Source organism: Ictidomys tridecemlineatus, chromosome 7 (genome assembly GCF_052094955.1).
Source record: "Ictidomys tridecemlineatus isolate mIctTri1 chromosome 7, mIctTri1.hap1, whole genome shotgun sequence".
In the NCBI taxonomy this organism is placed as follows: Eukaryota; Metazoa; Chordata; class Mammalia; order Rodentia; family Sciuridae; genus Ictidomys; species Ictidomys tridecemlineatus.
The window spans coordinates 25756354-25774028 of record NC_135483.1 but is presented as its reverse complement, the minus strand read 5'-3'; the positions used below and the strand labels follow the sequence as shown (position 1 = coordinate 25774028).

At 35.6% G+C, this 17675-nt stretch overlaps 1 protein-coding gene across 5 annotated transcripts in view; it reads right to left on the bottom strand.

Moving 5' to 3' along the window:
- The window catches only part of Csmd3 (CUB and Sushi multiple domains 3), a 1083924-nt gene that overhangs the window by 142170 nt on the left and 924079 nt on the right, over positions 1-17675 (bottom strand). For 3 of the 5 annotated variants that reach the window (XM_005316223.4, XM_040293722.2, XM_078016772.1), the window contains 3 exons: positions 17550-17663; positions 16947-17042; positions 15203-15406 (listed from right to left, as the gene is read on the bottom strand). In XM_005316223.4, coding sequence (XP_005316280.1) covers positions 15203-15406; positions 16947-17042; positions 17550-17663 — 414 coding nt within the window. The remainder of the gene's footprint in view (positions 1-15202; positions 15407-16946; positions 17043-17549; positions 17664-17675) is intronic. The other 2 variants (XM_078016771.1, XM_040293724.2) reach the window with 1 other exon arrangement.

Genomic DNA, 17675 nt, shown 5'->3' with positions numbered 1-17675 from the left:
CTGAAACTGAACCAAAATAAATCTTTCCTCCTCTAGATTTTTTTCCAGGTATTTTGGTCACAGTGCAAAAAGCTAACATAGTTATGTTTTCTTATAAATCAATGTTATTGGGTTATATACAAATTCAGCATGATTAGACCAGAAAGGATTTAACTCCTCTAAAAATAAAAAATTTGCTTTGTATGGTTTGGAATACAATGCCAGGGATGGGGGAAGAATTATAAAATAAAGATTCAGATGGTGGAATGAGATGGACATTAATACCCTAGGTACATGTATGACTGCACATACAGTGTGACACTACATGGAGTACAACCATGGAAATGTAAAGTTGTGCTGTAATTGTGCACAATGAATCAAAATGCATTCGCTATCATATATACCTAATTTAAATTAATTAATTAATTAAAATTAAAAAATAAAATATTCACTCCAAAAACAGAAGAAAAAAGACGAATCACTGTTTCTGAGATGACTAAAAATACCTTATAGATTTTTTTTTCTTTCTGTCTCTACCACCAACCACTTCCCTACCTCATTCTCATATTTTTCTAGTTACTAACATTAATCATATCAATTGTCTTCCTTTGACTGGTATATTATACATATAATTTATTCTCAAAATTATTGTCAAAATAGTCTTTGAAAAATTACAACATGTTAATTCTCTGCTGAAAATCCATCAAAAATCTCCCTATTGCCTTAACTATATAAATAAATACAGTTAATTGTCTTATCCTCTAACTTCACCTCCTGATCCATATGGAAATGTGTTTTTCCAATACTTCATCATCCCAACACTCCCATCCTGGGGCAGCCCACTACACTAAGGTGTTTCTTTTACTGATATTGAAGCCAGAATTAGACAGGCAGTCAGTATAGATAGGTAAATCGAGTCAGGTCAGATCTAGTCAGGCCAATTTTTAATGAGTCCTGGGAAGTTGGAGACTGTCCCCTGGGGGATAAGAATGTTAATTCCTTCAGAGCACTTCCTCCACCCTTATCAAGAACCTGCCCCTGCTAAGGTAACCTGTCCCAGGAATTGCCCCTCCCTACAGGGAGCTATAAAGTTGTTAATTAATGTGTCCAGGGCTGTTTCATCCTGCCCTACCCCCTTCAGCCCACCCATTTCCCAACTTTTGGCTGTCCCACCAAGCATTCCTGGGCCTAGTCACAAAAGCCAGAAGGAGAAAGATGAGAAAAGAGGACAGGAGAACAAAGGAAGGTTAGGACACATAAAAAGGGCAAAACACCTCCCTTCTGGGGATACCAAGATACCAGCTATGGCCCCCTTCTCCCTGCTGAGAGAAGTCTATGTTACCCATTTTAAAATAACCATGCTTTATATGCCTGCCTGGGTGTGCTTCTCTAATGTTCAAACTTCAACATTTGAGGGAGCAGATATCACTTGCTCTGTCCTTTTCTCACCTAGCTAACACCTGCACATTTAGGGATACTCAGTGTTGATGTGACCTCTTAATCCTTTGTTGACTCCCCTGAAAAGTACCCCATAGTATCACCAAATGATTTCCTATACAACTTCTTCGCATTGTGCTCCCATAGTCCTTTTCAATTGATTCATATCAGAATAGGAGGCAATCAGCTTGTTGCCTAGAACCCTCTTTACTATGGTATCTAGATTCTAACTCTTTCACTCTTTGCATTATAGGTTTTCCCTCCATGCTGCTATGTGAAAACCTATTTCCCCATTCTCTTCTATATCTATTCCAACAGACTTTGTCCTCACTACTCTATTGAAATTACTATGTCAAAGTCACCAGAATAGTCCTGTTGTGACATGATCACTACTTAATTTAAAATTATCTTCCACTGTTGATGAGCTTTTTCTTTGCTTGATCATTAGAATAATGCTAAGAGCCACAGCCAAGTAATATGATGCATGGCATTTTTGGTTGAAAGGTGACGCCAGCTAGCCATTGAGATGATATGATTATGTTAAGATTTGCATTCATATGGATATTGGACTCCTGCTTTTCACCTTGGCCTGCTATGGGACTCCTGGAGAGTTCCCATTGGTTGGGGAAGTACAGTAGAAGGGAATTCCCGGGGAGGAACTTCCTCTGGGGTTCCGGGAGAAGGCTGAGTGGGTCAATCGGGATTCTTCCTGGGGGGCGTACAGGGCATTGGCGGCTGTTTCAAAAAGTAAAGTTTGTTCTTGCTTGAGTGGCTCGTGATTTTGTACCTAGCCAGACTATGGCAGAATACCATACTTTGCTGGTTTTCATCTGTATCACTTGACACATTTTGAAAAAACAGCCTCTACCTCAGAGCAAAGCCTGTCCAAGGAAGGGGGCATGACCCTTGTCCTTGGAAAGACCCACAGAACACTCCTAGGCACTTACCCACCCTGCTGAGTTGTTTATCTACAAATAACCTGAGAGATCTGCTGCTCCAGGCGTCCCTGACTCAGTCAGTCTAGGTGAGGACCCGTAGCAACCCCCTAGCAACCACCAATCAGCATGAGACAGGAAAAATACCTGGGATGCCAGATGACCCTCCCAGTAGTTTATGGTGGTTGATAACAGGTTGGGAAGCCATATAGTTCAGCATATACTCCCCTCGTGGCTTAAACCAATCAGTTCAAATGAATCCCCCTCTTATACTAACCAATCACCATTAATTACCCAACTTGTTTCCGCCAGTGAATGTGCTAATCATGTTTTAGAGTTGTTTTATGATTTTCCCGCAATGTGTGATGATTTGCTAAGAGATGCTATGATGTATGTGAAGTCCCTGTCTTCCCCAAAAGAGTGTATAAAACTGCTGAAAACCCTGGGCTCGGGTCCTCTCATCATCACCAGTTGCTGTGTGCACTTAGGACCAATCTAGCTCTTTGCTGCTTACATGGATCTTGGTCTCTGGTGGTCTTTTGGGTGTCCTGAATTCATAACATAACAGTTCAATGTTTGGTTATTCTTGGAAGGCAGCTATGCTCACCACTATACCACCAACGAGGTTATTCTTATTGTTTTATTATTTTGTTTGTCTTTTTGTAGCTCATCATCTTCCTTTTAATTCTGTAAAAACTGAATCACTTTGTGATTTAGTCACAGATTATTTTAGCTTTCTAATCACCATGTTTCAGTGATCACATTTATTTCCATATCTTCTATATACTAAAACTATTAACTATTTATCTTCAGTCATGACTTCTGCCCTGAGATGTATAAATCTAATAAATACCTCAAAGTTCATATGTCCAAAACAATGTTTGAAATTCTTCCCCACCCACACAGACCTCCATCTATGTAAATGTACCACCATTTGCTCTGCTTTTAGGCCACAAAACTAAAATTCATCTTGGTTTCTTTTTACTTTGGGTTCATACTCCTGTCTACATTCAATTTATCAGTAAACACTGTCATTTATTCCTTAAATATATATCCCAAATCTCACCAGTGCTTATCATCTTGACCATGATTTTCCTATTTAAATCACCATTACCTTTCCCCTTCTCTACTACAATAGGCTCCTAATTGATCTTCCTGAATCTACTTCATCCCTTCTTACACTGAAACTAAGATCATATCACCCTCGCATTGAATAAATTCCTACACTACTAAATTCAAACTCATCACGATTCTGGAGAGTAAGTTCTGACCTGCTCTGAATTACTCAATAATGAATACATCAGCTTTCAGGCCATACCTGACCCTGAGTTATACCATTTTGTAAAGCAATTGTTTTCCATAAGTACTGGATTTTGAATATAAGCACTGAGTTAGAATTATTCTACACTTTGTTTGTACAAGTAAACAACCACCATCGAACACAACCATAAGGCACAAAGTGGTAAATTAATTGTGCTAAAAAGTTAATTGGGCTAATAAAAATGACCACCTGGGAACTTACTGACTTCAGAGGTTCTTGGACACCTGACTGTATCAAACTCATGAGAAAACCAGGCCTGTGAGCTTATCAAACACAACAGACCACTGAATGAAGCAACTCTCTCACCTGAGACACATAAAAGGGGGAGCATCCCAAGACTGGTTGCAGTGGCACACACTAACTCATCATTAGACCACCCGGTGAATACATCACAAGACAATGAACTCTGAACCTCTGACATTCTGCCTCAATGTTAGCTCAGCTCAATCTCCCTGTTGATGTGGCCGACCTTGAAACTCCTTGCCTTCTGGAACCTGGTCTAGTCTAAGTTCTGCTCTCTGACAACCCTGTGCCCTTCACAAAATTTTTGGGCTAGTTCATATCTTATCTGATCATCAGTCATGACTCCTGCATTTGTACCTGCTCTCTGCCTTTGCTGTCATTTCAGCCTTCTAGATCTCTGTGGCCACCTCAAACCTTTTAGTCTTTCTGTAACCTATATAAATCATTGCGTGTGATTTGATGTGTTATATATATTAATAACTAATACTGGAAAAAAAGAACCTGTTACTGCCCATTTCATGACTACCAGGAGGCCCAGAAGTACTCAGAGACTAGTAACTGATGAAAGTAGTGTACCTTGCGAATTTATTGCTATTCAATAGATTCTGACATTGTGGAAAGGTACAGATGTGTTTGGTCTATATTGATGGCATAGTTCGCTCGTGACAATGCCTTCAAGTCTCCATATGACTTGGTGTCTGCTCTGCCTATTGAACTTATCTCCTATCACTCTTCCATCTTCATTCCCTGTGTCCCAGACACCTGTGATAACTGCCGTGATGTAAACATGTCAAGTTATCCCCCTCAGAGACCACACTTCACCATCAAGACTTTTATACCCTCTTCCTTTTATTAATTTAATTCTGATATTGTAAAGGTAAAATTTCTAAGCTGACTCTAAGCTGCAAGAGTCTGAGTTAAAGTGTAAAAGACTGGGGATTGTAAGGTTTCTAAATTGAAAGGCTTGGGCTAAAAATAATAATAATAGGCCAGGTATTGTTAAAATTCCTCTGCTACCCCCAGAACCTGTAATCTCTGTAGCTGTTAGAACAATACCTGAACTGCCCAGTAAATATTTCCATTGATTCCCTGGTTGTTTATTAGCTAAGGGCTCCAAATAGCTCAGATGTAAGCATCCAGGCCACAAAACCAATCAGTTTAAATGTGTACCCCACTCAGGGGTGACCAATCACCTCTGCCCAGACTGCTCCCACCAATAGATGTACTAATCATGGCTCAGGGTTGTTGTTCAATTTTCCCGTGCCTCAAGATGATTTGTTCTGATGTATGCAAAGCCCCCCACCCTCTCCAAAAAGTGTACTTAAGCTCTGCTTGACCTCTGCTCTGGGCTCTGGGCTGCTCTCCCTTCCTGAGTGAGCCTTGAGCATGCTGGTTCAATAAAACTTCCCCCTGCAATTGCATGAAGCTGGTCTCTTGTGTGGTGCTCCGCCGGACCCTTACAATATAAAACAGCAGCATGCCCTGATTGTCTTCTAAACCTTACATTATCTAAAAGGCTCTATAGCACTTACCACTACTTGAAAAAAGAGAGTTATGTTTGTTGATGCGTTCAGTTTCCCTTTAAAATCTAGACTTCACAAGAACAAGGATATTACAGACCTATTCAAAACAATGTCATCAGTGCCTAGACGAGAGTCTGGTACTTAGTAAGCACTCAATAAATACTTGATAGAACTGAGCATCTATCTGCATTTATCTTGGGTTTAAAGATTACCTCATTCCTGCAACATTACTTTCTCCCAGTATTTTCTAAAGAAGCCACATTTGTCAAATTCTACTTTAGTAATTTTTATTTTTAACCAAACACATCAAAGAACTATAAAAACATTTCCAAATACACATTAAAACATACAGAATCTTTTATGAGTTTCACTTTCCATATATATTACTTAACCTAATGAAGCCAGATTTAAAGTTAGGTAGTTAGTGTAGTTAGGTAAATCGGGTCTAATACCGAGTGAAATCTAAAATGGAGGCCATGCTGGGAATGACTCAGGGAAAACACAGGACAACTCATGGAATGTTAATGAAGTTCCGAAAAGGCCCTAGGCCAAAGTCCACCTGGAAGTATTAATGAACAGCCCCCAACAGATTTGAAGACAGCCCATCCCAAAGAAATGTTAATGAGCCCATCACAAAGAAGTGATAATGAAGTCCTTCCTGCTCAGACTACTTCTTTGGCCCACCTGTGTCCCACCCCTGGGGCCTTCCAACCTACATTCCATCACTGAAAGAACTATAAAAAGGGGAAACAACCGCACTTCCACGGATTCCACCTTTTGGGTCCCCTTCTTCCTCCAGGAGAAGTCTTTTCTTCTGTCCTTTAATAAACTTCTAATCTCTACTCTGACCCTGCCTCGGCGTGCTTCTTTGGTGTTATTCTTCAACATCGGGGAGCAAGAACTCGTCACCGGTCAACAGCGGTAACACTAACATTCACATACTAGTTTTAAAAGATACATGGATAAATTTCCCCTTCTGATCAGTATTATAGAATATAACATATGGATCAGGAGAACGGGTTTAGAATCAAGAAACCTAGGTTCAAACTCTAATTCCACTTTGTCTCTAAACCAGAAAGATTTTACTATTTGTAAAAGAAAAATACACTGTCCACATGGTGGAGTGGAAATTTCAATTATATGTTGAAGTGTACAATATACAATTGTATAATATAAAATATACAATTTTTAATAGTAGCTTTGTGTAAATGCTAATAATTTTATTTATTACTATATTTAAAAGCTTTTTCTTGGATGAATGGATGGATGGACAAATGAGTCAAGGAAAGATCCTATACATATTTCTTCATCAATTTCCTTCCCTCTCTGAGAGGAAATAGACAGATGTTGCCATGGAGACACTCCAGTAAAGTAATACTTTCTGAATCTCAGAAGGACTTGAAAAACAGAACCAGGTAAGGGTGATGGGATAAACAGCTAATTAAAGAGTTTTTGCCTAAGGAGTGTAGGTGGAGGCTTCAGGGTTTTTCAAAGGAGACCTCCCACTAACAGAAGCACTTATGCCTGAGGTCTTATATTGTCAAAGCTATTAGTGGCTGCAGGGGGGTATTTGAATCTCAGTGTCTCAAAGGCAGGACAGCCTGGGGAGGAGGGTTATGGGACTGAAAATTTAAGAATTCTGGAGTGTAAAAGGTCAAATTTGAAAATAAAGTTTGGTCTTAAGCACATTTTATTTTTCAGTTCTATATTTGTTCCACGTCTAGTTTTTTAATAAAAATATTGTATTTTTGAAAATAATTTACCTAAAAATAGCTTGGTAATCCAGCTTTGTACAAGATTATTAGGTATTGTTTATATACTAGCTGTTTAAATTTTGGGATCTCCTAATTTAATATTTGATCATTTTAACTCTTTAATGACCATGTCTAATGGAGTTGATTTCCAGTCACATTTTTTTTCAGTATGTCAGTGTGTACAAAATTACTGAGCATTTTACTATGATATAAAAAAAATGAAAGTCTCCATAGTAGTCATAAGAACTGTGAAATTGGAGCAATATAACTGAGATGAAAATGATGAGGAATGTAGAAAGCTGAATTCTTCTGGTTTTAATTAGATGCTCACTTGACTTAAGCTATTAACTGAGCTGTTTGCTGAACTGTGAAGGCAGAGTAAACAATCATTGTTATAAATCCTGTAAATAGATTGTCAGATTATATCTGAACTGTTATATGTAAACAGAGCATTTGTTCTCTTTCTGAATAGAATTCCACTACAGAAGTAAATATATTTCTTGTGTTTTAGCTACATAATTTTCTTACTGATATCAGAAGACTTTGAAAGTTCAGATTTGTAAAAATCTAAGTAAGCAAAGTGAGCAAGGGCATCACCATGTGGTAGAACACTGAAATTAAAATAGGAAGACTTTTGATTGGGGGAGTCTTGTCTAAGTTGAGACTACTACAAGTAGTCAGGAAATCATCACAGCTATTTGCTAAACTCCACTCTTTGAACAAATGTTCACTGAACATCTATTATATATCAGATCCACTTTTGGTTGAGCATAAAAACAAAATAAGTGGCAGGGAAATGGTGGGAAAATTAAAAGGGATTAAGGAAAAAACCCACATAATGTACTGTATGATTACTGTAGAGGAGAAATGGTAATACTAGGCAGACTACATGGAGGTTGGTTGAAAGAAAATTATTTTATAGAAAAATAAAGAAAAATATTTTATAGGATGGAAAAGAAAGATATTAAGGGATAGACTTGAACAAGGAGATGCTGGGAGACAAAAAAAGACATCTAAGGGATGCAGGTTCCTCTCAGAAGGAATACAAAGTTCAAAGGCCTTGAATCAAATAATATTTTATGGAAATAATAGATGTTCAAACTTAACTCAAATTAGAGAGTGCTTTGATATCAACCCCAAAACAGCTCTGTATTCGACATTCATGTGAATCTTTAAGATACTAAGAATTTTCTTTTTAAAAACATTTTAAGATATATCATCTTATTCAATATATTTTCAAGCTAAATATTTATAGTTACTAAATCTAAAATAAAGATTAGTAGTTGGATCATTTGGTAAAAACTAAACTGAACTGTTTTCTGAGTGTCATTCAATATCATCTTTTTTCCATTTATTGTTTCATAGACTCCATATACCTTTCTGATTTTTGGTCAATGTTCTACATTTACACCTTTTTCACAAAGAAGGATATTGTAACTATGGTATAAGATATGTGATCTTGGCAGCAAATATAAGTCATCTTATGCAATTATCTATCTCTGGATATGTACTTTCAAATTGTCTTTGTTCATTCCTTCTGCTATAATAAAATACTATAGAATAGATTGGGTGCCTTATGGACAATATACATTCATTCTCACAATTCTGTAGACTGGGAGGTTCACTGACAGATTCCATGTCTACTGAGGAGCCACTTATTGCTTCGTAGAGCTCTCTGGGATCAGTTTTATAGGAGCACTAGTCCCATTCACAAGGGCTCAGACCTCATAATTTGATTATCTGCAGAAGCCGCCCCCCCAATAAAATCCCCTTAAGGGTTGGGAGTTTGATATATGAATTTGCGGGGGGTGGGGTGGGGGGCAGGAACACAAATATTCAGATCATAGCATTCTGCCATTACCCGCCAAATTCATGTCCTTCCCATAAGCAAAATATATTCATTCCATCTCAAAAGCCTTAAAAGTGTTAATTTTTGAACCCAAAAGTCTAAAGTTCATAGTCTCATCTAAATATATAAATCAGATGGATGACTGGATGTATTTTATCCTGACATAAACTTTCCTTCAGTTTTAAGCCTATAAAATCAAACAAGTAATATATTTCTAATATACAACCATGCCACATGCCATATGTACAAAACAGACATTCTAAGAAACAGAAGAGAAGAAAGAGTCATAGAATTTGAACAAGCTAAAAAACTCAAAGGTTGATGCTGTGTCCTCTAGTCCATCCCACTAGGACTGTGGTAGTGCTTCTGGAACCACAGGTCTGCCTTCTGGACACAGGGAGGCAGAAGTCCTACTTTGGACACAGTCCTACTTTGGACCACAACTTTGCTGGGCAGGTGCTGTGTAGTGTGGATTGGCTCCCATGGCTTTGCTAGGCATAACAATGTCTCAGTTCTCACATGTTGAAGTTGTACACCTAAGGTTCTTCCTGGCTGGAATTGCACACCAGTGGGATCTACTAGCCTGGGGTCATAGTCTACCCACTATCTCCACTGGGCCTTAGTTGAGGTTCTCTGCAGTGGCTTTACCCTATGGGCAGGTCTGTGCCTCTCTAGAGATTGTTGTCCAGGGTACCTTTCATATATACATGGTTGTAACGATGCTCTTATAGCTATATTGGTAATAGCACACACTCTATCAGACCTGAGTGACTAAAGAGATCTATGACTGAGTACAAAGAGCAGAGTATGGGATTGTGAGCCTATGTGAGGCAGTGGAGGACCCTCCTTTGAGGGCTGCCCCCCAAGACCTTGCATTCTGGAAGGGTGATGATCTCTGAAATGTATTCAGGGTCATGCTTCTATTGTCTTGGACAATGGGTTCTGGCTTGTATTCAGAGAGATGTATAATCTGCCCAGTGAATGGGCAAAATGAGTAGCTATTTGCCATAAATATCTACTAGCTTCTATTGAGATGGACACTCCTTATCTACACTGCTTGGCCTTGCCCTTGAAGTGGTCTCTTGAACATTCTTTCCCTTTTCTAATTCAGATAGGCTGAGGATTTTTAAGATTTTTTTCATTTTTGATTTACAATTTAAATCATTTCTATCTTCTCAAATTTGAATGCTGGTAATCGAAAGCAGTCAAGCTGTGCCTCCAACATTGTTTAGATATTTCCACAGGCAAATATCCAATTTCATTGCTCATGGGTTCCCCCTTCTACAAAGTGCTAGAACATGAGTACAATTCACTAGTATTCTTTTGTAGTTTATAACAAGAATAGGCTTTCCTCAATTGTCTAAAATTGTGTCCTTTATTTTCATCTGAGATACAAAAATAGGTTTTACTGTCTGTATTTCCACAAACATTCTTTTTTTTGTGATCATTTTATTATTCTCTAATTGAAGCTTTAAGAAAGCTTTGCCAGAATCACCCTTTCTTGTGCTTTCAGGGCAATGCAGGCTTATTCTAGCACACATCTGAAAACTCTTCAGGCCTATAGTCATTACCCAGTTCCAAAGCCATTTTTACTTTTTCAAGTATTTGTCATGGCAGCATCCCACTACTAGCATCAGTTTCTTTGCCTTAGTGCATTCAGGCTGTTATGAGACTGAGTGACTCATAACAAAACAGAAATTTATTTCTCCTAGTACTAGAGGCTGGGAAGCCTAAAATCAAGGCACTGGCAGATTTGACATCTACTGAGGGCCTATCTCCTGGTTTGTAGATGGCCATTTTCTTTCTGTGTCCTCAAAAGGAGGAAGGGAAAAGATACCTTTGTAGGATCTCTTTATAAGGCCCTTGTCCTATTCATGAGGGTTCATGATCCAGTCATGTCCCAAAATCCTCACTTCCTAAGGCTATCACCTTGACATTTAAAATTTCAATATATAAATTTTGGAGGAACAAAAATATTTAGAACATAACATCAGCCAATGCAAAATAAAATGTAGTCCATTCAGCGTTTAAAGATCCTTCAGGAATGAAATGACAGGTTTCTCAAAAAGTCCAGGGAATTACAAACAGCTAGACTGCTGACAGATTTTATAGGTTCCTAAACACCTCATCTTTTGCCCCCAAGGTGGGAAGTGAGTTCAGCCTACATCTAGACTGTGGAAAGTAACTAGCATTCACTTTTGAAGCTAAGTGTCAGCCACAGAGTAGGTAATATTTCAAGTCTTTCACAGTCTTATTTTCCATCAGGCTCTACTGTACTTGCTGAGGTACTTTTCTAGTTGAATTTACATAATGCTCCTTTTTGTTACATGGATCATTATTTCTGATGACAAAAACATTGAAATCAGCCAATTAAAACATTTTCCAAATGAAAAGGGTTTGTAACAATCATGTAGAATAAGAGAAATTTTGAGCTTTTTCAAGAATAGTTTATAATTTAAAATTTATGGTTTCCCATTTCATAAATATTTTCCTTTTTCTTTCCTCTAGTTCAGATTTTCTTGAATTTTACTCCCCCCCTTTCCACCTTGCCAGCTAATTTTTCTTTCCTCTATTTTTCATCTTTCTAACTTATACTTCATACTTTCATAGACACATTATCTTAGATAATGTGATGTTTGAGTTTTTCAGTGTCAGAAAAAAAGAAGAAACAGAGTACAAAGGTTGGTTAATATATGTTTTAAAGGCCAATTAAACTTGTTTTGATTTAACTTTATTTTTATTTTATATTAGGCAAACTTGCAAACACTAGAAACAAACAACATAAATATATACTCATTGTTTTAATTATTCCTTCAAAATATTTATTATTGCATGTATAAAATCATGGAAAGAAATTTCACATTCCTTCTAAACGGTGTAGTCTTCAATAATTTCTGTTTATAAAGAAAATTATTGTATTTTCCCAAAATCTTTTTTAAAAATTTAAAGTACAAATATGCTGTTTTTAGGTCCTTTGGGTATAGTCTGAGAAGAGGAATAGCACAGCCACATCAATGTTTATAGTAGCACAATTCACAATAGCTAAACTGTGGAGTCAACCTAGATGTCCTTCAGTGGATGAATGGATAAAAAAAAAATGTGGCATTTATACACAATGGACTATTACTCAGCACTAAAAAATAATAAGATCATGGCATTTTCAGGGAAATGGATGGCATTAGAGAAAATTATGCTAAGTGAACTTTGCTAATCCCCAAAAAACAAATGCTGAATGTTTTCTGATATAAGGCAGGTAACTCAAAGTAGGGTAGGGAGGGAGAGCATGGGAGGAAAATTATCTCTAGATAGGGAATAGGGGTGGGAGGAAAAGGAAGGGAGAAGAGATAGTGGAAAAAGACATTCATCATTATACAAAATACATATATGAAGATGTAAATTTGGTATCAACATACCTTATATACAAACAGATATAATAAATTGTGTTAGAAAGGTGTATTAAGAATTGTAATGCAAAAAAAATAAGAGAGCTCATGTGTAATGGCATAATTTGACATGAACATACTTTATATACAGAGTTACAAAAAATTGTGCTGTGAATCGGTAATTATGAATGTAATGCACTCCACTATTGTCATGTATGTAAGAAATAAAAAAAATTTAAAAATTAAAGTACAAATAAAAGTATTTAAGTCAAGGGATTAAAAATTACTAGAGTTGGAAAGAGTGACAAAGCTAATGCAACACAAAAAATATTCTGTGAAGAGTAACTTTTACGTACAACAACTTTAAGGTTGTTAGGTAGCAATTATACATGAGAAATGGTTTAGGGATTTAAGAAAATACTTAGTTTGGGGCTGGTGTTGTTGCTCAATTTTAAAAGCACTTGCCTGGCATGTGTAGGGGACTGGGTTCAATTCTCAGCACAACATATAAATAAGTGAATAAAATAAAGTTCCACCAATAACTAAAAATGTATATTAAAAATAAATTCTTAGTCTGAGCCAATCAGTTAATCAACAGCCATGCTCATTGATACAAGGTCTGACAAGACAGCTAAATCAAAACTAATCTGCCTAACCTCAGCTCTATGAACTATACATTTTACAATAGGGGGAAGATAGATAAACTAAGGGATTCAAAACCAAGGGGCAAGGTTAACCCTATTAAGTAAAACCCTGAAAAAACAATGCTAACTAGACAATGACCTAAGAAAAAAACAGTGCAACTATAAAACTCACAATTGTCACTGAATGGAGTCCTGGGAAAGACAGAAGACTAAGATCAGAGCCCATCAACCATAAATACTGTAAAACAAGTTCCAATTAGAACCTGTCAGCCAGGCCAGGTTGACCCAGTGTTGACCTTAGGTTGTTAAAACAACATTCTATCATTGTAATGATAACTCTTTCCCTCAACCTCTTGAGTTTTGCTTAGATACCTGTGGCTCAAAGCTTGTGTGGTGGAGGTTGGAAATCTTTGCCTATGAAGTTCTTTGAACACTAACTAGAAGAATCTATAGACTTTTTCCAATGATATTTAAAATATTGAATGGGTAAAAGTTACAGGCTTTCTCTAAGATATGGAAGAAATCAAACATGCACACTTCACTTTTATTCAAGACAGTACTAAAAGTTCTAGCCAAAAATCAGACAAGAGAAAGAAAAAAAGAGCTCTCAAATTGGAAAAGAGGTAGTCAAATTGTTATTGCATATAACATGATCTTATATTTAGAAAATCCCAAAGACCTTACAGAAAACCTGTTTGAACTAATAAACAAATCTGCAAAGATGTAAGATACAAAGTCAACACACAAAAGTCAGTAATGTTGCTCTATTCTAGAAGCAAAATCTAAAGCAATAAAGCAATCCCATTTACAATATCCCTAAGAAAGAACCTGGGAATAAACTTAACCCAAGTAGAAGATTTTTAAAAGGAATACTATAGAACACTGATAAAAGAAATTGAAGATGATGATGCACCCACCAGGTTACCCCCCTCACCACCAAAGAGACCCCCACCATAACTGTAGGTATACGCTTCTCTCCTAGTAAACAAAATCTTTACAAAGAGTGTAAGCAAGATTTCTGCAGAGAGCTCATAGTGGTTTGAAACTTCCTCTTTGTTATAAAGGCTTGGTGAATCTTTCATGTAAAAGTTGAGTCTGCTGATCAAGCTCGTTGCTATGCAAAATTTTTATTTCTGTTTTCCTTGGTAAAAACTTGTGAAATCTTTGTCTGGCTGAAAATATGGGACAAAGAGTAACTGTCATGTAACCACCCCACTGAGTATAAATCTAAAAAAATTTCCAGACGTAGGGGTTCTCAGATTTTTATGCATTAGCACCTGTGGACCACTGCAGCTTAAATAAACCTGCTTCCTGAAAATTTCTCAGGTGTCCAGCCTCATCTGTCCTACATCAATGACACAGGAAAATGAAAAGATTTGCTATGTACAGAGATTAGAAGAATGAATTCTATTAAAAATATTCATACTACACAAACCAATACATAGATTGATTTTTTTTTTTAAAGAGAGAGAGTGAGAGAGAGGAGGACAGAGAGAGAGAATTTTAACATTTATTTATTTTTTCTTAGTTCTCGGCAGACACAACATCTTCGTTTGTATGTGGTGCTGAGGATCGAACCCGGGCCACACGCATGCCAGGCGAGCGCGCCACATCCCCAGCCCCGTAGATTGATTTTAATCTTCTTTTAGGATTGTTTCCCCAAATTTGTGTGAAAACAAAAATATACAAATAACCTAAGCATCTTGAGCAAAAAGAACAAAGACAGATGGGATTACATCAAACTAAAAAGTGTCTGCTCAGGAAATAATCATCATATGAATAAAAGAAAATATTTGTAAATTTTACATAGGATAAGGGGTTAGTATCCAGAATATACAAAAAACTCACAAAACTGAATAGCAAAAATCAAAAAATAAAATAATTCAATAAAAAATGGGTACTATATCTAAATCGGCATTTCTTAAAAGAAGATATACAAATGGCCAAGAGGTGTATAAAAAAAGTTCAGTTATACCAATAATCAGAAAAATATGAAACTTGTATACTTCAAAACATCATGTTGTACATAATAAATGCATGCAATTTTATCTGCTAATGTAAGAAATAATTGAAAAACTTGGTAAAACATTATGTACAATCATAGAACAATATTAATGTAAATTAATACACTCACCAATACAGGTAGGTAAAGAATCATTCCACTGGGCCAAAGAATTGGGCACTGTATCACACCTAATTGCTATGGATCCATGGAGAATATATCCTGGATTACATTCAAAAAGAACCAAGGAACCCACTGCAAATTCATTGCCAATTCTTCTTCCGAATCTTGGTTCAGGAACAGAACTGCATTGTGTAGAACTTGTTCTAGGAACAGCTGTGTAGAGATAATTGTTGGTTTTAATTTCACATGTATTAGACAAATTTCAAAATGTTACTATTTAAACAGTTTAAAAGAAATCCATTTTTGTCAGAACTTGAATTAACAACTTGAATATATTTCTAAGTTTTAAATTCCACACAAAATAAAATACAATTTAAAATGAATATTGTCATTGTCATCAAGATTTTTGTTCTAAAAGTTTTTCTTTTGATACTTTAAACAACATCAATTATTTTTTATATTTTTTAGCAAATTCTTATTAATACAATAAAGCAATTTTAGGTATTGAAATTTATGTCATTAAAATTGAGGTTTTTTTTAACTTAGGATATCAAATTCAAAAAGTATGTGTCAGTTTACATGAAGTAGTTTTTTAGTACAAATTTTTTCAGCATATTTTCTGTAAGAACATAAATTTCTAGATGCATTTTATTTATTATAGCATGTTTACAAACTTTGTTTTCAAAACTTGTTTGTTATTGATGAAGACAATAATTACATTCAATATATAAGTTAGACAGATTAACAACAATAGAAGGTTTTATGTCAATAATCATAAATATGAAATTTGAAATTGGTTTTAGACTTTATATCTTTCATCTGTGCCTTTTTAAAAATCAGTAAAAAAGAATGATAACAGGATGTTTTTTCTTTTTAAAACACATACGAATGTGATTAAAGAGATTGACAACAGTCCAAAGAAATGATACAATGAATTTCAAGTAGATCAATTTCTCTTATGTAACTTGAGTAATGATAACTGAATTTTTATAGTGCCTTGTTAAACTCATAATACTACAAGTTGTTTACATGGGAACTATGATTAAAAATAAAACAATAATATAGCCTATTGATAAGGTGGATAGAAGTTTAATAAGAACAACAAATAATAAATGTTTATAAAATTTATCAGGAATAAAGTTCAAGGTACATTTGAGAATAACTCCTATATGATCATACATAATTCAAACAAAATATTTCAAATGATAGCCTTTAATTTAGTTTAATGACAACATGGAAAATTGTTTATATAAGGCAAGAAAAAGCTGTCTAAATGAAATTCTAATTGTGCAAAATCTTTATAAATCATAAGGAAAGTTTCAATTCTCTTGAGAGAATGAGAAAGTATAATTTTAGAATACAGTCATGATTTTCTTAGCATGTCTAAATATATCAGGACAAAAATTTGTACATTTTAAATTTAATGTGCTAGACTACAAGGAAAATAGAAAATATAGAGAGTGAACAATTAACAGAAAAACAGAGATGTTTTGAAAACAGTATTCTGGGAGGGAAGGAAAATCAGACATTTAAATGGAGAATGATAATGGAAGCAATATTTCTTTTTTACTTTGGTAAAAGTGACAATGTCCTTGTAGTGAAGTGGGGAATATGGGGAACAGGGTAAAACTACTTAAAAAAAATCATTTATCCCTCCTATATGGTTATGAGTATCACATCGTTCAATAGCTTGGAACACAGCATGGAAATTGATATCAATCCTTAGTGTGTTTCTAGACTACAGGGCACTTACCTTGATAAACAAAGTGAAATCCCTTAGCTGTTATTGGTCCAACTGAAGTAAATCGAATTGTGATCTGATTACCTGAACTCAGTGGAAGTGATTCTCCTACTCAACAAAACAAACACTAAGATATCATAAATAATTTTCATTCAGTAAACCTAACAAATTATATTATTTTACACTGTCACTTGAAAATTTCAATCTATGTTCTATTAAATTGCTTTAAACTATCCTACCACTAACAATATATTTTCTTTGGGTAAAGCTTCAGTTGCTATCTTTTTATCAGAAGGCTTTAATTACATTTTGATACAGACTAACTCATTCTTCAAAGAATGTTTAAATATTTTATATTACATTAAGCACCACATATTGTGATTAAATATATTTACTTGATTACAATCCCAGAAAATAGTCGATTATATTTTTCTCAAGTTTCTGTATTACTGTCAAGTTGTGTTTCTATTCTTAAAATATATATATATATATGATTCTATTTTCAGTTTACTTCATTTGTAATATGGATGATATAAATCTCAGCTTTCTCTATAATACTAATCAAAGTCAGTCTTTAATCAATAGCTGATGCATGGCAGTTCTATTAAAGGATACCTGAATGGGATCCTGAGAGGGAAGATAACAGAGAAGATTGCTGAGTTGGCCCATCAAACACCTCAACAACATCGTGGAGTGATGTCTGGAAAAATACAAACTGGCCAAACACCACTGATCAACAGG